The following is a 22,149-nucleotide window of genomic DNA, read 5'->3' on the forward strand; positions in this document are numbered from 1 at the left end:
GCTCCATCACGGGCACAACCCTCCCCAACATCGAGGACATCTTCAAGAGGTGGTGCCTCAAGAAGGCGGCATCCATCATTAAGGACCCACACTGTCTGGATCATGCCTTCTTCTCATTACTAGCATCAGGGAGGAGGTACAGGAGCCTGAAGACCCACACTTCCATGATTCAGAAACAGCTTCTTCCCCTCTGCCATCAGATTTCTGATGGTCCATGAACACTACCTTGTTATTCCTTTTTTTTCACTCTGTATTTATTTTTTGTAATTTACAGTAATTTAATATCTTTGCCCTGTACTGCTGCTGCAAAACAACAAATTTCATGTCATATAAGTTAGTGATACTGAATTTGATTCTGATGTAGGTTAGCTGATTAATTGGTCACTGTAATTTGCCCCTGGTGTGTAGGTGAGGGGTAGAACCCAGGAGAAGTTGATGGGAATGGGAGGGTTCATGGAAAACGAGTGGGGAACGGGACTGCTCTGTGAGGCATAAACTAAGTGGGCCGAAATGTCCTCCTTCTATGTTGTAAGGAATTATGGAAAGAGTTACAACAACACATACCACCTTTGGAAAGCATTACATCTGCTTTATATAAAAACATAAAGAATGGACATAAGAGGCCATTGATTCTCTTGTTCCTACTCTGCCATTCAATAAGATCATGGCTGATATTTTTTGTACCTTAATAGCACTTTCTTGCACTGTATCCTCACTTGATTCCATTATCCAAAAATCTATTGATCTCTACCTGGAATATACTCAGCAACTGAATCTTTTTCCACAGCCTTCTTGTGTAAAGAATTCCAGATTCATAACTTTTGGATGAAGGAATTTGGGGGACCCCACATGGAGAACAATGTGTTGGGAATCTGTCTCGTTGATCCCATGCCAGTCAGACCCAGTGTAGAATAGACAGCCCATTCATTATACTGGGGACTCTTGGCAGGAGAAAGGGGAAGATCTTTTTAAATTATTTTACATGTGTAGTGTATTGTTATTGATTTGCAAGTGTTTTGGTGTGTTTTTGTTTGATTTATAGAATGTGCTTGTCACATCCATTGTCAATTTTTATTGTCCCTGAAGAGTCAACCACACTGGTGCATTTGGAGTCAGACTGAAGCTGGACAGAAAGGATGGTAGATTTCCTTCCGTGAAGGATGGGAGTGAACCAGATAGGCTTTTACAACAACTTAGTAGTTTCAGGACTGCCATTACTGAGACCAGCTTTGCTTTTTTTAAAACTAGAATGGTAGGTTTTCAGGATCAACAGTCAAGAACTCTGACTGCTAATCCAGAACCACTAACATTTTTAATTTTCTTTTATAATTGACATTGATTTAAGTAAGTTTTAAATATCCCTGAATACCTGATGCATTTAAAATTGTAAATGAAATTTCACAGATTTTGACAGGATGCACCATCTACTGCCACTAGTCTCCTAAGTGATCTTTTCACAGCTACCATTGGGCAGGAGGTGCAGAAGCCTGAAGTCCCACACCACCAGGTTCAAGAACAGCTACTTCCCTTCAACCATTTGGTTCTTGAACCATCTGGCAAAACCCCAATCACTACAGTTTAGCAACACTATAACCACTTTGATCACTTTGCACTAAAATGGACTTTGTTCTAATTGTGTTCCTTCTTGTAAAAATTGTGTATAATTATCTATGATATTTCTTGTGAATGCTGCTTATCTAATGCTATGTGCCTGTGATGCTGCTGCAAGTAAGTTTTTCATTGCAGTTGTGTGCACACATGGACTTGAACACATGACAATAAACTCGACTTTTGACTTTGATCCAGTGAAGTCGATCCACAATCGCCCCAATTCCTCTCAAGAACCAAGCAACTGACGGCTGGGTGGACCACAATTTTGCTTCAGAATTGAGCCTCCTCCATACTGCGCAATTCTTGATTTAGGTACAGAGGAACCCTCCAGCAGTCAGCCCTCAAGACAGACAAGGTGTTTAATTCCAAATAAGTTGTAGGTGCTGCAATTTATACAAGTGCAGTGGCCACACTGGAGCTGCAATCTTTGAATTTAAGGTGATTTTAGAGAGCACCTGTTGCAGTGTCCTGGCAGCCTGAGATACACACAGGAAGTTTGCCCAGTGCACTCCCTCAGCCAGCAATCTGTGGATTTTACTTGGAAATGCAGCTTGTTCCTTCTGGGCGCGGGGCAGCTGCAAAGTTTCAGCTCCTTCCCCACCCTGGGGGGTTACCTGGACCCTACCTAGAGACCTGCACCTGGACTTCCGGCCGCAGGGCCAGCCGACTTCCGGCACCGCCGGGCGGCCATGTTGATGAGGGCCTGACCTCTGGCCCGGAAGTGCAGGTGGTTTGTGTACACAGGGAGGGAAGATGGCGGAGGGCGCGGAGTCGGCGGCCGGGCCGGAGGCGGAGGCGGAGGGGACCGGGGCCGGGCCGGGCGGCGCCGGCACCAAGGCGGCCAAGAGGGGCCGCGGCAGGCCGAGGCTGAGCGACAGCGACCGGCTGCGGCAGCGGGTCAACAGCCGCAAGAAGTACGACAACCGGCGCATCTACATCGGCGAGTCGTTCGCGGTGTGGGCGGCGCTGCGGGAGCGCTACGGCTGGTCGGACAAGCGGCTGGCGGAGCACCTGGTGCAGCTGGAGCAGCGGCGCAGGTGAGGGAGGCCGGCGCTGGCCCCGCCCCCTGGCGCTGACCCCGCCCCCGGCACTGACCCTGCGCCCTGCTTCCCCTGGCCCCGCCCCCTGGCGCTGGCCCCGCCCCCTGGCACTGACCCTGCGCCCTGCTTCCCCTGGCCCCGCCCCCTGGCGCTGGCCCCGCCCCCTGGCACTGACCCTGCCTCCCGCTTTCCCTGGCCCCGCCCCCTGGCACTGACCCCGCCCCTGGCACTGACCCTGCCTCCCGCTTTCCCTGGCCCCGCCCCCGGCACTGACCCCGCCCCCGGCACTGACCCCGCCCCCTGGCACTGACCCCGCCCCCTGGCACTGACCCCGCCCCTGGCACTGACCCTGCCTCCCGCTTTCCCTGGCCCCGCCCCCGGCACTGACCCCGCCCCCGGCACTGACCCCGCCCCCGGCACTAACCCTGCCCCCAGCACTGACCCCGACCCCACCCCCAGCACTGATCCCGCCTCCCGCTTCCCTGGCACTGCCCCCACCCCCAGCGCTGGCCCTGCCCCAGCCCTCTGCCCCTCCCCCTGGCACTGGCCCCTCCCCACTGGCACTGGTTCCTCCCTCCCTGCCACTGGCCCCACCCTGCTCCCAGTACTGGCCCCTCCCATGACTGACCACTCTTCCCTCCTCCAGTTCTGGCCCTGCACATGGTTGACCCCCCTCCCCAGCCCTGCCTCCTCTGGGTCTGGCCCCTCCCCGACTCTCCCACCTCTCCCTGGCCCTCTTCTCTGTTCCCCCTGGCCCCACCCCTGACAGTGGCCTCTTCCCCAGCTCTGTCACTAGCCTGCCCCTTGCCCCACCGTCCCCCATCCCTCATCCCCCATCCCATCATAGGCCCACAGATTAGACATTGCAGGAAACAGGGCCATAGGGCCGCAGTTGGTTTAAAGCAACCTGCGGAAGCAGAAGAACACAAGAAATAGGACCAGGACTTGGCTGCTGCTACCACAAGCCATTCAATGTGATATGGCTGATCTATCTATGCTCAACTTCTCTCCTGTACCAGTTCTCCATAACTCTCAATTCTTCAATCATTTCAATATTTATCTCTCTCCACCTTAAGTATATCTGATGATCTGGCCTTCACAGGTACAGAGAATTCCAGAGGTTCACTACCCTCTTAGTGAATAAATTTTTAGGTACCTCAGTTTTAAATGACCTGCCCCTTATTTTGCAGATATGCCCCCTTGTTTGTAACTCTCACACTTGTGAAAACATTTCAACATCTACACTGTCAAGCCTCTATCGAACCTTGCGTGTTTTAATAAGGTCATCTCTCTCAGTCTTCTAAACTCCAAGGAATACAGGCCCAAACCATCTAGCTTCTGTTAATAGGACAACCCTCTCTCATCCCAGGAATTAGCCTGGTGAATGTCCTTAGGACTGCTTCCAATGATACTTTATTTTTTTTTAGGTAAGGGAACGAAAACTGCACAGTATTCCAGGTGAGGCCTCGCCAACATCCTGTACAAGTGTAGCAAAGCCTACCTGTTCTGAAACATAATTCCCTTCACAATAAAGGACAAAATGACGTTTGCCGCCTTAACTGTTTGTTGGACCTTCCTGTTAACTTTATGATTCATACATCAGAACACCTAGATGAGCTTTACTGATTTGCTGTCTCTCTCCATTTAGATAATAATCCTCCTTTTGACTTGTCATACCAAAGTGCGTGACCTCGCACTTTCCTGCATTAAATTCTGTCCGCTAGGTTTCTGTTCTATCATTCAATCTGTCTATATCCTGTTGCAGAATCGCAATGCTCACATCACAATATGCCGCTCTACCTATTCTTGTATCATCGGCAAACGAGGAAACTTCACGTTTCGTCCTTCCTCCAGGTCATTAATGTAAATAGTAAACAGTTGAGGGCCAAGAATCAATCCTTGGCGTACTCCAGTAGTTACACCCCTCCAACCTGAAAGAGACTCACTTATTCCAACTCTTTGTTTTCTATGTAACAGCCAGTTTTCAGTCCATCCTTACACGCTTCCTCCAATACCATGGGCTCTTAATTTATGCACCACAGCCTCTTGTGTTGCTCTTTGTCAAATGTCTTTTGGAAATCTCAATGCACTACATCTGCAGGTTCCCCTCTATCAACTCCTCCTTCTCACATCCTCAAAGAATTTGAGCAAATTTGTCAAACGTGATTTGACAGTAGAAGATTGGTTGACTGGCAGAAGGCAAAGAGTGGGAATAAAGGGGGCCTTTTCTGGTTGGCTGCCCCTGACTAGTGGTGTTCCTCAGGGGTCAGCGTTGGGTCTGCTACTTTTCACGTTATATATTAATGATCTGGATGACAGAATTGAGGGCTTTGTGGCCAAGTTTGCAGGTGATACCAAGATAGGTGGAGGGGCAAGTAGTGTTGAGGAAGCAGGGAGTTTGCAGAAGGACTTGGACAGGTTGAGAGAATGGGCAAAGAAGTGGCAGATGGAATATGGTGTAGGGAAGTGTACGGTCATGCACTTTGGTAGAAGGAATAACGGCATAGACTATTTTCTAAATGGGGAGAAAATTCAGAAATTGGAGGTGCAAAAGGACTTGGGAGTCCTAGTGCAGGATTCCCTAAAGGTTAACTTGCAGGTTGAGTCGGTAGTAAGGAAGGCAAATGCAATGTTAGCATTTATTTTGAGAGGACTAGAATATAAAATCAAGGATGTAATGCTGAGACTTTACAAGGTATTGGTCAGACCACATTTGGAGAATTGTGAGCAGTTTTGGGCCCCATATCTAAGGAAGGATGTGCTGACATTGGAGAGGGTCCGGAGGAGGCTTATGAGAATGATCCCAGGAATGAAAGGGTTAACGCATGAGGAGCGTTTGATGACTCTGGGCCTGTACTCACTGGAGTTTAGAAGGATGATGGGAGAATCTCACTGAAACCTACTGAATATTGAAAGGTCTGGATAGAGTGGACGTGGAGAGGATGTTTCCAGTAGTGGGAGAGTCCAGGACCAGAGGGCACAGCCTCAGAATAGAAGGCCGTCCCTTTAGAACAGAGATGAGGAGGAATTTCTTTAGCCAGAGGGTGGTAAATCTGTGGAATTCATTGCCACAGACGGCTGTGGAGGCCAAGTCATTGGGTATGTTTAAAGCGGAGGTTGATAGGTTCTTGGTTAGTGGGGGGTGTCAAAGGTTATGGCGAGAAGGCAGGAGAATGGGGTTCAGAGGGAAAAATAAATCAGTCATGATTGAATGGTGGAGCAGACTCGATGGGCCAAATGGCCTAATTCAGTTTCTGTCTTATGGTTTTAAGATTTATCTTTCATAAAACTAGGTTTGATTATATTTAGCTTTCCTAAGTGATTAGTTATTTTCTCCTCGATTATTGACTCCAGCGTTTTGCCAATAGGCCACGATAAATTTAAAGGGAGTGTGGGGAAGTTTAAAGTGAGCATGGGAAATGGGGCCCCAGTGACTTTACAGGGAGGGTGGGAAACAGGTGTTTAAAAAGTTAGGAATGAGTCACCATGAGATTAAAGGGCATGTGGGAAATGGGGCCCCAGTAAGTTGAAAGGTAGTGTGGGAAGTGGGGCCCCAGTAAATTTGAAGGGAGTGTGGGTAAAAGGACCTGGGCAAGTTTAAAGGGAATGTAGAAAACAAGGCCCAAATGAATTTAAATGGGGTGCATGAAATGGGCCCCAGTGAGTTTAAGTGGAGCAAGGAACTGGGGCACCAGTGAATTTAAAGGGAATGCGGAAACGGTAACCCATCAGCCAGATGCCAAGTCATTGGGATTTCTGAATAATGGGAAGGGAGATTATTGGAGTCTTACTGTGGTCTCTCTTTAAGTACCCCCTATGATCTAGCCTCCACAACCCTCGTTAAAGAATTCCAGAGATTCCACCTTCTGTGGGAAGAGGTACCTATGCGCTTTAATTTTAAGTGACCACACCCTAATATTGTAACTATATCCTGCCTTCCACTTCCCTTCCCTACCGCTGCCCGTTCCTTTTCCCTTGGTCCAGTTATGGCCACGTGAAGAAGCAGATGTTAGTTCAATTTAATGTCTTGTTTCTTGTAGCATTGTACTGTCATGTAGGTGTGTCAGCTGAGGTCAAACCACAAAATCTAGGCTGACAGTATTGAATTATGCTCTATTCAATAATTGTTCTCACACTAATAATATGCTCCTTGTCACATGTGTCAGATTCTTTCTGAGTCAGCCTTAAATTTGTTTTAGAATTATTTACATGTCTGTAATGTGGTTTTCTCACCTTGGCGACATCCTCTGACCCAGAAATACTTGGTGCTTACAGTTGTTGTATTCCCGCTAGATGGCATGCATCGTCTACAGATTTTTTATTCGTTAAGAGTTCTGATTTCAACATTTGTTACATTGGCGTCTTTACTTCTAATGCACCAGTAAAATTGAATTGCATGTATCAATGTCCACACAGTTTAAGTACTGTTCAATATAAACCACTATACTTTCAGCATGAGCTTTTAACACAAGTTTAAAATCTAACATGTATTCAGAACAGCACCACAAAGTCCACAAGATGTTTTGATTGGTGAATGGCTCTCTCATATCTGAACTTCAGTGTTTGCTGCTCATTTTGTCTTGAATGAGCTGTGGTTATGGTGCATCCTGTTATCTCATCATTGGCTTCAGTCGCCCAAACCTCTTCTGCACACTCCCTCAGATGAGGCTTATTTCTCCGGTATGTAATACTTTCCTTGATGTTTACCTCAGGATCTAGGTTGTGAAACTCTTCTGATGACTGTAGTTTTTCATTAATTTTTTTGGTGCCGGGGTTGAATTCTTGCTGTGTCAGCTGGCTTAAGGGACGATATCTCTTCAGCTATCCTGATGAAGCAAGAGGCTTGCTTTTCGTTCTCTCCTTTCCTCTCCTTGTACCAGTTGGAATTCCAGCCTTGCAGCTCTTGGCAGTGTTTGGGTTTGACAGTTCATTAGGTTGTGGGTTGGGATAGAAGTGAATGTCAGTGTTGGCATATTTCCATCTGTCAAGTGACTGAGGTATGCATCTGTGCCTACTTCTTTTGCTTTCCCCACAAGCTACACCTGCTTTTGCAGAATTCCTCTTCACCTGGCAATGTTGTCCAGGTGAATTTCTATCCAATCACAAACTTGCAAACTGCTTTGCTGCACATTGTCTGTAACAACCTCATCCAGAGCGCTGTATCTGTCAAACTGAGCCTTAAGTTTGAAGAAGTGGTTGAATTGAGGCAGTCCACTTCCAGGAGAATAATCAATCATCAAGTATTTTTGATTAAGTTTTGATTAATTGTTAAGTTTTCCCAGCATCTGCCTGGCAGCCCGCATTCAAGAATCGGATCCGTGCCTTGCTTTTGTAGCATGATGCACATTGCAGTTGTGTACGGTCTTTCACGTCTGCCTTCATTCCGGGCCAGAACAGTGATTCACAAACTTTCTTCAGTTCTCTCCTAGATGTGATCACCTCTAGCATTTCTCTCCTCGTGGAGTTCGGTATCATCTCTGAAAAGTAGCCATTATAACAACTTCTTGCAATCCTTGCAGCTTTATAGCAAGTGATATGGTTTGCTGGAGCTTCTTTAACAGGGGCTTTTCTTTGGGTCTTGGAGATTCTTCATGAAGGAGCTTGCAATCAGTCTACATGTATATGGTTCTCTTTCGTATTCTTTTGAAATCTCTCGATCCCAAATATCAAAGCCAATACCTTGTTTTCAATTTGAGCATGATGCGTCTCAGCATTTGTCAAACTTCTGCTTGCATATGTTATTGGTTAGCCACCTTGCATGATAGCTGCTGTAAGACTCTCTTCAGGCTGTCCTTCTCCAAAAGCAAGAACATCATTTGCTGTGATCTTTACACCAGCAAGTCCTTCAAACATCTCAAACAAACTCTCATGTTGCAACTCTATTCTTGGTATTAAGCACACTGAAGATTTCTGCTCTGCTCTGCAGGATATCACCAATTGTCTTCTTGTATTGGTTCCTCGTTAGGCCCTTACTCAGATCTTGTAGAACCATAGTAGCAAAATCTGTGCTGCTTGCCTCCACTGTATTCAGTTGTTCCACTTCCTCGCTGGCTGAGTTCAGTGCCATGATTTGGGTCTTGTCTCTCCCTCAGACATTTCAAAGGAGCTGTGGTCACTTTGTGACTGGCCTGGCTTCACCCCATTACTAGTACTCCTTGCCTTTCAGTCTTCGTGCCTTTGCACTGGTGTGAAAAGTGATCCACTTTTTGCATTTGTGGTATTCCTCTCCATAAACTGGGCATTTCTTCTGAGCCAAGCAATTTGTGTTATTTGCCGCAACATTTGCACACTTCAACTGCATCTGTTACATTGCTTGGATGGAATTATGTCACCTGCTGTTCAGTTCATCAGTGCTGGCTTTGGACAGCTTGGAGAACCTGCAGCATCTGATGCTCTTTGTGAGCTCTAGGTGTTTGTCTTAATCCAGCATCTGAAATTCTGCATCCAATCTTGTCACAGATCAAAGAGTTTCAAATTACAATTTACAGCTGGCAACTTCAGTTACTGTCAAATATCCATTGAGTGTATTCTCATTCACCCAAAGTCTGTCAGAAAAAAAACTTGGATCTATTCATCATTTTATTGCCACTGGAAAGATAAGTGAACCAACATCAGTGTCCTCTCCCAGGTTAATGTCCACAGTGCTGTGGCCTTAGTTGAACGTTGTTCATGTGCCAAACAGGCGATGTATTCTGAGCTCCCTCACGAGAAGAGATTATCAGCAGACAGAGGACAAGGTTCAAGGATGTGCTGAAAGCTTCCTTGAAAAAAAATGCAGTATCTCCACTGACTCCTGGAATCTCTGATTCAAAGTCGAGAAGGAGCATTCAGGATGGAATTGAGAACTTTAAGTCCATGCATTGGGAATACACAGAGAAGTCCTTTGTAAGTGTGGAAAGGAGCATATCACCATCCACCCACTGCATCAGGCAACTCCTGCCCCATCTGTGGAATTGTCCTACATTGGCCTGATTAACTAGCTTAGTCCCCACACAATCGATGTTGGAAGTAAGTCGTCCTTGATCCTGAGTGACTACCTAAGAAGAAATGGAAGTTTGGTGTTCCCCATCAGCGTGTGCTGTCTCAGCTGGTTACATTTATGTACTGTGGCCCTCTATTCCAGAAGATAATCCAGTCTGCATCTTTGAAACTGTCCCGCACACCCACTTCTACAGCAATTGCTTTAGTTGTTCTCAACAGCAAGTCAGAGTTTCATGCAAAATTACTTCAAAATTGATACAACATGTTCAAACACCATGTTGCATTATGCCAACACTTGTAGTTGTTTTTACTTTAAATAATGTACTAGTTTTTGCGTTTTGTGGGTTTTACATCATAAATAAATGGGTATAAAATTAAAACACAACCATGATTAATCCTAACCCAAGCTGAGCCCAAGGACGTACCATTTAAAAAAAACAAAAAATCTTGGAGGTGCTCAGCTGGTCAAGCAGCATCGGTAGAGGGTGAACCAGAGTCAATGTTTCAGGTCAATGACGTTTTGTCAGATGCACAACCTGACCCAAACCCAATGTGTCGGGCCTGGATTGGGTACCTAGACATTAACTTATAGAACCTTGGTGCATTCACTTACAAAGAACCAGCATGGTGCAATCTGACCCAAATCTGGGCACTTGTAGTTCTTTTGATGTTCTCAGGTACGGTTGGCTTGGGTCAGATAGTCAGGTTCTAGATAGAGTCATACAGCATGGAAGCAGGCCCTTCGGCCCAACTTGTCTGTGCCGACCAAGATGCCCATCCAACCTAATCTCATTTGCCTGCATTTGACCCATATCCCTCTAAACCTTTCCTATCCTTATACCTGTCCAAATATCTTTTAAATGTTGTTATTGTACCTGCCTCAACCACTTCCTGTGGCAGCTTGTTCCATATGTATACAACCTACGTATATGGAACAACCTATGTGTGGAAAAAGTTGCCCCTGAGGTTCCTATTAAATCCCTCCCCTCTCGCCTTAAACCTATGTCCTGTAGTTCTTGATTCCCCAACCCTGGGAAAAAGACTGTGTGCATTCACCCTATCTATGCCCCTTGTGATTTTATACACCTCTATAAGATCATTCTCTTACGCTCCAAGGAATGAAGTCCTAGCCTACCCAACCTCTCTATAACCTAGTCCCTCGAGTCCTGGCAATATTCTCGTAAATCTTTTCTGCACTCTTTTCAGCTTAATGGCACCTTTCCTATACCAGGGTGACAAAAATTATGATTAATTTGCAACATATTTTCTAAATCCTGGCAAAAATCTCCGACCTGTTTGGTGCTGACAGTTGTATTACCAAGCGGTGGTGCTAGATGGCACACATCTCTTTCAGATATTACTGCACAAAGAGCAAAAACTATAATAGTAATGTGAAAGAAAGTTGTTCATTATTCATATTGCATAGTTTGTATAATGTAGCCAAATCATACTTCGCATAATAGATTTTCCAGTCAAGAAGGGGTGAGGGGTTATCATTTCATGTTTAGGTTCAGCTACAAACAGTGAATGTTCGGTGAAGTCACTGTGGTCCCGTGGTGTTCTTGGATCTATACCATTCAGCTTGAGGGGCTTTGATAAGACTTCTTCAGTTACTTGTGATCATGGTTATTCTGAGAGGTAGGTTGTTGGTGATTTAAGTCATGGAAAGCATTTTTGGGCTCAGTGAGTAGGGGATGAGATAAAGTTGACTTTTGAGATCAGTAAGTAGGAGTTGGGAGTGAGCTGTTTTGGGATTGAATTTGTCATTTAATCACAGGAACCGGCTTCAGGAGCTTGTTCCTGTGAGCTGGATATTGTGTATTACTTTTCCAGTGCACACATATGAATCTTCTTAGGCAGTCCTTTAAGATAAAGGGTTACTTATTTTTCCCTCTGGTTCTGAGGTAACTGGTGAGGCCAATGTGAGACTGCTTACCTTGTCCTCCTAATGAGGTAGAGGGGGTTCATCGGTTCTGGGGATTGCTGATTCATAGGTTTTGGGGATTGTTGAGGAGGCTGTGGTGAATTTTTGCAGTGCATTTTATAGATGGTTCACACCGCAGCTATGGTGCTCAGTGTAAGAGGGAATGAATGTTTAAGGTGGCGGTTGCCAATCAAACTGGCTACCTTGTCCTAATCGTGTCAGGTTTCTTGAGGGTTGCTGGAATTGCACACTTCCGGGCAATTGGACTGTGTGCTACAATACCGCTGCCTTGTGCCAAGGCTCAGGAGTGTCGCAAAATGTACCATTCGCCGCAGGACAAACAGCTTCTGACTGCTGTCAGCCGCAGTAATTAAAATGACCGATTGGGGTACATTTCGGGTCAGTGGTGACGACAAATAAGGTTTTGTTGGTGGAGGATTCTGTCATAGTGATGCTCTGAAGTTTCAAGGGTAGGTGCTTAGACTTTCTTCACTGTTTTTTAAATAGTAAATAATTTGAGCCTCTAAAGTGCTGCCAGCTGCTTTATAATGCTCCATTTACACAACTCAGTGAAGAAGTAGGGCATCAATTTAAATTTTATATGGGGATTATATGAATTGTTGCTTTTAGTCCTGTATTTTGCACCTTCACTAAGGCCTCACCGTGAAATAATATAGCTCCGTGCATTCCTGATTCTGTAAAACCCCATGGTTTGACTGTTGTATAAATTTTTATTATTGTAACTACAGAAGAAAAGAATCACTGCATGGAAGAATAGCAAAACATGCTCTGCCTTCATAATGATTTTATTATATTTCAGCAAATCTGGAGCAGAGGAACAGAACTCGAAAATTAATTCCTCACAAAAAGGTAAGCCTGTTGATCAGTTGGCTGAGGATGTTCTGGAGTAATATCTATGCAAATTGGGGCTCAGTAGCTACTTAGCATGGAGTTTGCAGCTTTAATCAGCAGGCAATACATCTCTCTCTGTTAGTTAATTTAGTGAAAATGTTGGAGCGACTTTAAAGTGAGAAATCAATTTGATACTCCTTTTGACTTTTGTTGGCAATGAATGCAGGAATATATGCAACTAGTTTTCCGCCTCCATTAAAACAATTCTAAATCTGCCTTTTCTAGTAAATTTGGGAAAGTCTGGTTCCTTATGCAAGCTCCTTATGACCATTGATCCTGCTGCTGTTCTGCGGGCTCCCTGTATACCCCTGTCATTTTTGAGACTGTTTGGCAGAAATTACATGGGCATATAATTTTTGTCATTCAAATTTGGATCATGTAGTATAATTGCTTGCAAGTGATGCCCATGATACTTTGTGATCTGTTTCCAATCACTTGTAGCTTAGCAACGTTCAGTGTCGAATGACATTAGTATGTTGGTGAACTAAATTGCTGTTAGTGGAAGAGAGGAAATAAAAATCTTGGAAGGGTCAGAAACACCATTGCACTGCATCGCAATGAACAGTGTTAAAATGCAGCTAGTTCTTCAGCCAGTAAATGAAAATCAAAAACAAAACTGCAGATGCTGGAAATCTAAAATAAAAACACAAAAAAAATTGTAAAAAAAAAAGAAAATATTTGAAATATTCAGCAGGTCGGGCAGCAACGATGAGAAAAATGAAAGTGCTGGAGATACTCAGCAGGTCAGGCAGCATCTGTGGGAAGAAAGAGTTACGATCAAAGATGTTTCATCAAAACTGGGAAGGAGGATTCCTAGCATTTTCTGTTTTCATTTTATTTCTTCAGCCACCAGTTTACAGCCCATTTAAGAGCCTGTTTCTCGATTAATTGATGAGAGAATAAAGTGCATTTTTGTGGCGGTGGAACTTCTACTACCTGAAGCTTGTCTGAATTGGATGTGTGGAAAATTCTTGCTGCCCTGTCTAGAGATGTCTCTTGATGCCCTGTCCAGTCTTTTGTTAATTCTTCTTGGTTGCTGAGGGAAGGCAGATTACAAACAAATGTAGGGAACTTTGTCTTGGTTACTTCTGGCAAATTTGTAGATACATCCTGAAGAGCATGCTGGTGTTCTTGGTTGTAACACTGGCCAAAGAAAATCCTCTGTCTGAGTGATGAGAGTTAATCTTCCCCACGGCCATATTAGGTAATATTTGCACCATCGTTAGCTACGGGCGAGGTGCCAGTAGACTGGAGGGTAGCAAATTTTGTGCATTTAAGAAGGGCAGCAAAGGAAAACCTGGGAACTAGTAAACCAGTAAGTCTAACATCTGTGGTAGGCAAGTTACTGGAGAGGATTCTGAGGGATAAGATATACGTACATCTAGAAAGACAGGGGTTGATTAGGGGTAGTCAGCATGGCTGTGTGTATGGGAGATAATGTCTTATGAACTTGACTGAGTTTTTTGATGAGGTGACTACAAAAGTTGATGAGGGCTGGGCAGTAGACGTGGTTTATATGGACTTCAGTAAGGCCTTTGATATGGAAGGTTAGATCGCATGGAATCCAGGGAGAGCTGGCTAGTTGGATACACAGTTAGCTTGATGGTAGAAAGCAGAGGGTGATGGTGGAAGGTTGTTTCTTGGACTGGAGGCCCGTGACTAGTGGTGTGCCTCAGGGGTCGGTGCTGGGCCCATTGTCGTTTGTCGTCATCAACGATTTGGATAATGTACAAGGCATGGTAGGTAAGTTTGCAGATGACACTAAAATAAGTGGTATAGTGGACAATGAAGAAGGTTTTTAAAAATTACAGGGGATCTTGATCAGCTGAGAAAGTGGGTTGAGGAATGGCAAATGGAGTTTAATTCTGATAAGTGTGAGGTATTGCATTTTGGAAAGCCATATCCAGGTAGGACTTTCACAGTGAATGGCAGGGCTTTGGGGAGTGTTGTAGAACAGAGGGACCTTGGAGTACAAGTATATGGTTCCCTGAAATTGAAGTCACAGGTAGACAGGGTGAAGAAGGCTTTAGCCACACTGGCCTTCAGGGCACTGGGTATAAAAATTGGGAGGTCCTGGTGCGGTTGTACAGGATGCTGCTGAGTCCGCACTTGGAGTATTGTGTTCAATTTTGTTTGCCCTACTGTAGGAAAGATGTTATTAAACTGGAAAGAGTGCAGAGGAGATTTACAAGGATGCTGCCAGGACTTGAAGGACTGAGTTATAGGGAGAGTTTGGACAGGCTAGGACTTTATTCCTTAGAATGTAGGAGACTGAGAGGTCATCTTATAGAGGTGAATAAAATCATGAGGGGCATAGAAAGGGTGAATGCACTCAGTCGTTTTCCCAGATTTGGGGAAATCAAGAACTAGAGGGCATAGGTTTAAGGTGAGAGTGGAAAGATTTGAGGGGAACTTGAGGGAAAACTTTTTTTTACTCAAAGGGTGGTATCTATATGCAACAAGCTGCCAGTGGAAGTGGTTGAGGCAAGTACAGTAACAACTTTTAAAAGACAGTTGGAGAGGTACATTGATTGGAAAGATTTAGAGGGATATGGGCCAAATGCAGGTAAATGGGGCTAATTGGTCAGCATGGACCAGTTGGTCCAAAGGGCTGTTTCCGTGCTGTATAACTCCAAGGAGCAATTAAGATTAAATACATAAAATAAACTTTGTACAAATATGATTAAGTTAGTAATGACTTCTGAATCAATTCAGTTTGCCTTGGGTGATATCCAGAACTAAGGAGCTACGTAAAAGCTTCAAGCAGTGAAATGAAAAACTGATGAAATAAACAAGCACCACCTAATATGGCTGTGGGAAATTCTGGGTCTAATCCCTTGTCCATTTTGAGTTATTTGGTTTCAGTAATATTGTACATTGGTTTTCCTGAGGATCTCTGCCCTTAGGAGATGAGAAACCAGGCAATGTTAAATAAAAACAGAAAATGCTGGAAATACTCGATGGATCGGGCAGCATCTGTGGAAACAGAAATAGAGATAACATTGCTGGTTCCAGACCATTGGCAGGTACTCTCTCCACAGATGCTGCCTTACTGAGTGTTTCTTGCATTTTCTGTTTTTATTTCTGATTTTCAGCACCTACAATTTTTTGTTATTTCACCATTCAGTCTTATTGTGTCCATCTTAAGGACAAGGATGTGCTGGGAAAATTATTGAACTTGCTCTCTCAGCATAAGCCTGATAAATCATGACTTGGGCCACATTCCAGTGTGGGAGGTTATTGGGTAAGTACCTTTGAATTGAATGCATGTATCAGTGTCTTCATTGGAAGAAAAGGTAAGATTTGGGGTAATCAGAAGTCCAGTATATTGTATATTATGTAGGTTTCCCCATTTGTACTTCAAGCCCGCATCCTGTTCCTCGATTTGGGCAATGCATTATCATTGTAAACTATTATGCCTGTTCACGTAACACATCTGTGGGCTCTGGTCACTAGTTGCTGTGCCTTCCCTTTCTTGTGTTTATTTAGCAGAACGATAGATTTTAGCAAAAAGGGATACAGTGCAAAGATCTGAGTTGGCCTTGGCTGGACCATGATCTGCCCTTGACCAGTGGGAAGACCAAAAGAATGACGGGTCATGGATATTGTACCACAGCTCTATTGCATCATATTGCCTCTTGACAGACCAGCCAGCTTGGGTATGGAGGCTGTTTGCCTTCCAGGTGCTCCATTTCTTCATTTCCCCATCCTCTCCCTTGCAGGAAGCTGCTTAGTCACTCCAGTGTCTGTTTTAACCCTAACTCACTGCCCAAGTCTGCAAGTCACACCTGGCAGATCTCCTCACAGGTTGTTGAGGGTCATACTGGCCACCTGTCCAATTTCTTAATGTATAATTGGAAGAAAATAATTATTTTCAACTGGTCTGGGCAACCTTGCAGGAAGTTTAACAATGTTAAATTGATGTCTCTGTTTTGCCCACAGTAAGAAAGCAAGCAATTACCTCGTTGAAGACTCTGGTGACATGGTACGAGCAGCATAAGCAGATGTGCAAGCAGGAACCACTGCTCTACGAACTACAACAAGTATGTGACTGCTCGGTGGCTGTGGTGTGGCAGTGTGAAGCAGGACACCAGTATCTGCAGCATATGGAGCCTGTCCAGAACATCTGCCATTCCACTGCTGCTGAACCCACTGCGAAGGGCAATGTGACCATCAGCAGTTCGAAGGAAAACATGAATCGGCAGCAGTGTCCTGTGGAGAAAAAGGAGAGCAAGGCAAAAAGGGATGCAATCAGAAAGAAACCAGGGCAATCCAATGAATTGTACATGAAGTGTGAATCAGACACGTCAACCTGTGATGAGTCCGATTCGGATCAGAAATTCAAGGAATATTTCAATGTGAAACTCATTGATGTCGATGCTAGTGAACCCAATTATGAAGGTGGGAGCAAAGAGAATGGGAAGACACAAGCCTTGAGTTCAGTAGGAAAACCTTCTAAAGGGGAAGATAAAGATAAAGACCAACACAGGACTGCAATTCATGAGCCAGCATCTCTATGTCGAGCTCAGTCACCTTGCAAGAGCTCCGTCACTGAAGGCAGCCAGCCTTCTTTGCCAGCAGAGCTTCCTGCGCTGAATACCATAGTACAGACGGTGGAGAAGGATGCATTATACTCCTTAACTACCAATTGCCCTGTAACTGTGCAGATTTCTACAGTACAGAGTTCAGAAATCACCAGCATTACAGAAGAATTTGGACAAGTGCCCTTGGACACTGCACAACAAGTAAATCCCACTGAATATGAGGAAATGACTTGTACTTTCTCAGAACAGTTGACCTACGTAAATCCAGTGGGGGAATGCTACACCATTGAAGAACAGAATGAAGCCACTGAGTGGAATGAGCATCCAGGTATCTCTTTACCAATTCATATATTGTTTTACCCTCATTCATTTTTTTCACCTACTTTTCTGCAAGTTACAAGAGTTGCTAATGCAATTCTCTTTATTGACAAGCCTGTTTTTTGAACTGTGGGTTTTCATGCCAATTTCTCATTAACATCCTAATGTGATTTATTTTTAGCAAGGGAAGTCTTCACAAGCGCGTACAGATCAACGTGTCTCAAAGCATTGAATAATCTCAGAATTAGACTTGCACTTGGAAAGAATTTTTGCCTGATATTTAAATAGTGAAGTGAGTTGTAGCTTAATTTTAGAACATAAAACATAAAACATTACAGTACAGTACAGGCCCTTTGGCCCACAATGTTGTGCCGACATTTTATCCTGCTTCTAAGATCTATCTAACCTCTCCCACATAGCCCCCCATTTCTCTATCATTCATATGTCTATTCTAAGAGTCTCTTAAATGTCCCTAATGTATCTGCCCCCACAACCTCTGCCGGCAGTGCATTCTATGCACTCACCAGTCACTGTGTAAAAAAAAAACACTTACCCCTGACATCCCCCTTGTATCTTCCTCCAGTCACCTTAAAATTATGTTCCCTCATGTTAGCCATTGTCACCCTGGCAAAAAAAGTCTCTGACTGTTCACTCGATCTATGCCTCTTATCATCTTGTACACCTCTATCAAGACACCTCTCGTCCTCCTCCTCTCCAAAGAGAAAAGCCCTAGCTCACTCAACCTATCCTCATAAGACATGCTCTCCAATCCAGGCAACATCCTGGTAAATCTCCTCTGTACCCTCTCTAAAGCTTTCACATCCTTCCTATAATGAGGCAACCAGAACTGGACACAATACTCCAAGTGTGGTCTGACCAGAGTTCTACAGGGCTGCAACATCACTCACTGCTCTTGAACTCAATACCCCGACTAATGAAGGCCAGCACACCATACGCCTTCTTAACAACTCTATCGACCTACACGGTAACCTTGAGGGATCTATGGACATTTACCCCAAGAGCCCTCTGTTCCTCCACACTGCTAAGAGTCCTGCCATTAACCTTCAACTTCAATTTCCTGAAGTGTATCACTTCACACTTATCCGGGTTGAACTCCATCTGCCACTTCTCAGCCCAGGTCTGCATTTTATCAATGTTCTGTTGTAATCTACAGCAACCTTCTACACTATCCAGCAAACTTACTAACCCACCCTTCCACATCCTCATCCAAGTCATTTATAAAGATCACAAAGAGCAGGGGTCCCAGAACAGATCCCTGCGGAGCACCATTGGTCACCGACCTCCAAGCAGAATACGCTCCATCTACCATCACCCTCTGTCTTCTATGGGCAAGCCAATTCTGAATCCACACAGCCAAGTTTCCCTGGATCCCATGCCTCCTGACTTTCTGAATAAGCCTTCCATGAGGAACCTTATCAAACACCTTGCTAAAATCCATGTACACCACCTCCACTGCTCTACTTGCATCGATGTGCTTTGTCACATCCTCAAAGAATTAAATCAGGCTTGTGAAGCACAGCCTGCCCCTCACAAAGCCATGCTGACTGTCCCTAATCAGCCTATGCCTCTCCAAATGCCCATAAATCCTGTCTCAAAGAATCTTTTCCAGTAATTTGTCCACAACTGAAGTAAGACTCACTGGTCTGTAATTCCTAGGGTCATCTCTACTCCCTTTCTTAAACAAAGGAACAATATTTGCCACCCTCCAATCATCTGGCACTACTCCTGTGGCCGGTGAGGATGCAAAGATCGTCACCAAAGGCCCAGCAATCTCTTCCCTCGCTTCCCATAGTAACCTTGGATATATCCCGTCTGACCCTGGTGACTTATCTATCCTAATGTTTCTCAAAAGTTCCAGTACTTCCCCTTTCCTCACGTCAACATGCCCTAGCATATCAACCTGTCGTATGCCATCCTCACAAACATCAAGGTCTCTCTCACAGGTGAGTACTGAAGCAAAGTATTAATTAAGGACCTCCCCTACTTCTTCTGACTCCAGGCACATTTCCTCTTTTATCCCTGATCAGTCCTCCTTTTCTTCACATACGTGTAGAATGCCTTGGGGTTTTCCTTAATCCTACTTGCCAAGGACTTCTCATGTCCCCTTCTAGCTCTCCTAAGTCCATTTTTAAGCTGCCTCTGTCTACCTTGTAACTCTCCAGAGCCCTGTCTGATCCATGCTTTCTAAACCTGAGATATTCTACATCTCTTGTCAACCACAGTTCCTTCACTCTACCATCCTTACCCTACCTCAATGGGACAAACCTATCCAGAACCCCATGCAAGTATTCCTTAAACAACCTCCTTATTTCCACTGTGCACTTCCCCAAGAACATCTGTTCCCAATTTACACTCCTAAGTTCCTGCCTAATAGCATCATAATTCCCCCTCCCCCAGTTAAATACTTTCCCATATTGTCTGCTCCTATCCCTCTCCAAGGCTATGGTTAAGGTCAAGGAGTTATGGTCACTATCTCCAAAATGCTCTCCCACCGAGAGATCGGAAACCTGACCAGGCTCATTGCCTAGTACCAGGTCCAGTATGGCCTCTCCTCTAGTCGGCCTGTCCACATACTGTGTCAGGAATCCTCCTGGACACACCGAACAAACTCTGCCCCATCTATTCCCTTTACAGTAAGTAGATGCCAATCAATATTAGAGAAGTTGAAATTACCCATGACAACAACCCTGTTATTTTTGCACCTCTCCAAAATCTGCCTCCCGATTTGCTTGTCAGCATCTCTGCTGCTATTGGGGGGTCTGTAGAACACTCCTAATAGACTGATCGCTCCCTTCCTATTTCTGACTTCCACCCACACTGACTCCGTGGATGATCCCTCCAGGACGTCCTCCCTTTCTACAGCTGTGACGCTGTCCCTGATCAGCAAAGCCATTCTCCCACCTCTTTTACCTCTGTCCCTTTTGAAACATCTAAACCCCAGGAATAATCCAGCAGCCATTCCTGCCCTTGCGACAGCCAAATCTCTGTAATGGCCACCACGTCATAGTTCCATGTACTTACCCACGCTCTAAGTTCATCAGCCTTGTTCCTGATACTTCTCGCATTAAAGTAGACACACTTTAACCCATCTAACTGACTGCAATTTTGTCTTTTCAACTGCCTATCTTTCCTCAGTCTTTTTACACTCTGCATCTACCTGTACACGAAATGAACCAACCTCTGACCTATCACTCCGGTTCCCATCCCCCTGCCAAACTAGGTTTAAATCCTCCCCAACAGTTCTAGCACACATGCCCGCAAGAATATTGGTCCCCCTCCAGTTCAGGTGTAACCCTTCCCTTTTGTACAGGTTGTACCCTCCCCAGAAGAGATCCCAATGATCAACAAATCTGAAACCCTGCCCCCTGCACCAATTTCTCAGCCACACATTCATCTGCCAAATCATCCTATTCTTACCCTCACTGGCGCATGGCACAGGCAGCAATTCAGAGATTACTACCCTTGAGTTCCTGCTTTTCAGCTTCCTACCTAACTCCCTATATTCCCTCTTCAGGACCTCATCTCTTTTCCTACCTTTGTCATTTTGCATTGAAATCTCTTCCTTTAACATTGTTCGTGATCTGGGAGTGGATGACGAGGTAGTGTAACCCAGTGTTATGTCATAACTGGTTTTAAGGGTTAATATGAAATGAACACTAAAGAATCACTGATCTGTCCCTGAGCCAGAAAAATCTTGTTTTATATATGACAACAATAAGCATTTTTTGGATTAGTTGTGTTGCTAATCTTGAGTGGAAAGTCTCTGAAATTCCTTCTTGGCTATCTGTTTAAAATTAGCATTTTGTTTTACTGTGGTTGCAAATGTTGAGGGATGGGAGTTCCCACTTAATTTTTATTATCTTTTGTAATGTTCAGTTGAAATAGGATGCTTGCTAGCAAAGTGTTGTGTTAATGAGTTTAAGCATTAATCTAGGGCTCTGGGCCAAACCTGGGCAGATGGGACTAGCTCTCTGGGCAATACAGTTGGCATGGAAAAGTTGGGCCAAAGGGCCTTTTCCATGCTGTATAATTCTATAACCCTACCTGCTCTGCTTGGCTTGACACCACGTTGGGGGGCCCATTGCAGTGTCACTTTTGGACCCTGCCCATTGTAAGTTACTATAATGGCTTCTTAACAAGTAGTGAACACAAATGTATGCTCTTAAGATGTTGAAAAAATACTTGCTGGGCAGTGTAGCTTTGCACCCAGTGAAATGTAACACTTAATTTCTTTTAATCTTTGGAAATTCAATAATTGTTCAGTTAGCAGTCTTGACATCCGTGGCCACAGTAGGGCGATTGAATATCTGTGTAAGACCTGGGCCTAGCGTGAGTGCATTTTCATTCAATGAAAACAGCAAATGAATTTTTTTCTAAGTCTTTGGAAAGATGATTACTGTAATTGTTTTCTGCTTTCAAATAAGTGGACAAGTGTTTGAAATTGGATCCATAAGTCAAATCCAGTGTTATACAAACAATTTTGACATATCTGGATATTGTTAGTCGTTGGTTGTAATGACAGTGTCATTCTCCTTGCTGTTACAGTGAGTGCTGAAATTCTAAACATCTCTTAAGAAATTGGAAAAAGTGAATTCTGGCAGTGATAGCACAAGAGATCCTGATGTATTCCCGATCAACAATTTCTACAGATGGATACGACAGAAGCACAATTATTCACAGGGTGCTTTTCAGTTTTGCGTAAGGCAGCTGAAATGATCTTGAGCAATAATTGTTCTTTTTATAAATTTTACAGGATAAATGATACTCTTGGCCTTTAATTACTAGAAAAATCTGTTAT

The 22,149-nt window shown here is 44.4% G+C and overlaps 2 protein-coding genes across 5 annotated transcripts in view; one reads left to right on the forward strand and one right to left on the reverse strand.

The window, feature by feature from the left end:
• The window catches only part of LOC127584899 (forkhead box protein D2-like), a 145,574-nt gene that overhangs the window by 35,865 nt on the left and 87,560 nt on the right, over window positions 1-22,149 (reverse strand). The gene's annotated exons all lie outside the window — the stretch shown is intronic.
• LOC127584898 (zinc finger protein 653-like) overlaps window positions 2,332-22,149 on the forward strand; it is a 35,239-nt gene continuing 15,421 nt past the window's right edge. Inside the window, exons 1-3 of the mRNA XM_052041874.1 lie at window positions 2,332-2,648; window positions 12,377-12,426; window positions 16,411-17,340. Coding sequence (XP_051897834.1) covers window positions 2,365-2,648; window positions 12,377-12,426; window positions 16,411-17,340 — 1,264 coding nt within the window. The 5' untranslated portion in view covers window positions 2,332-2,364. The remainder of the gene's footprint in view (window positions 2,649-12,376; window positions 12,427-16,410; window positions 17,341-22,149) is intronic.

This window comes from Pristis pectinata, chromosome 31, assembly GCF_009764475.1.
Source record: "Pristis pectinata isolate sPriPec2 chromosome 31, sPriPec2.1.pri, whole genome shotgun sequence".
Classification (NCBI taxonomy): domain Eukaryota; kingdom Metazoa; phylum Chordata; class Chondrichthyes; order Rhinopristiformes; family Pristidae; genus Pristis; species Pristis pectinata.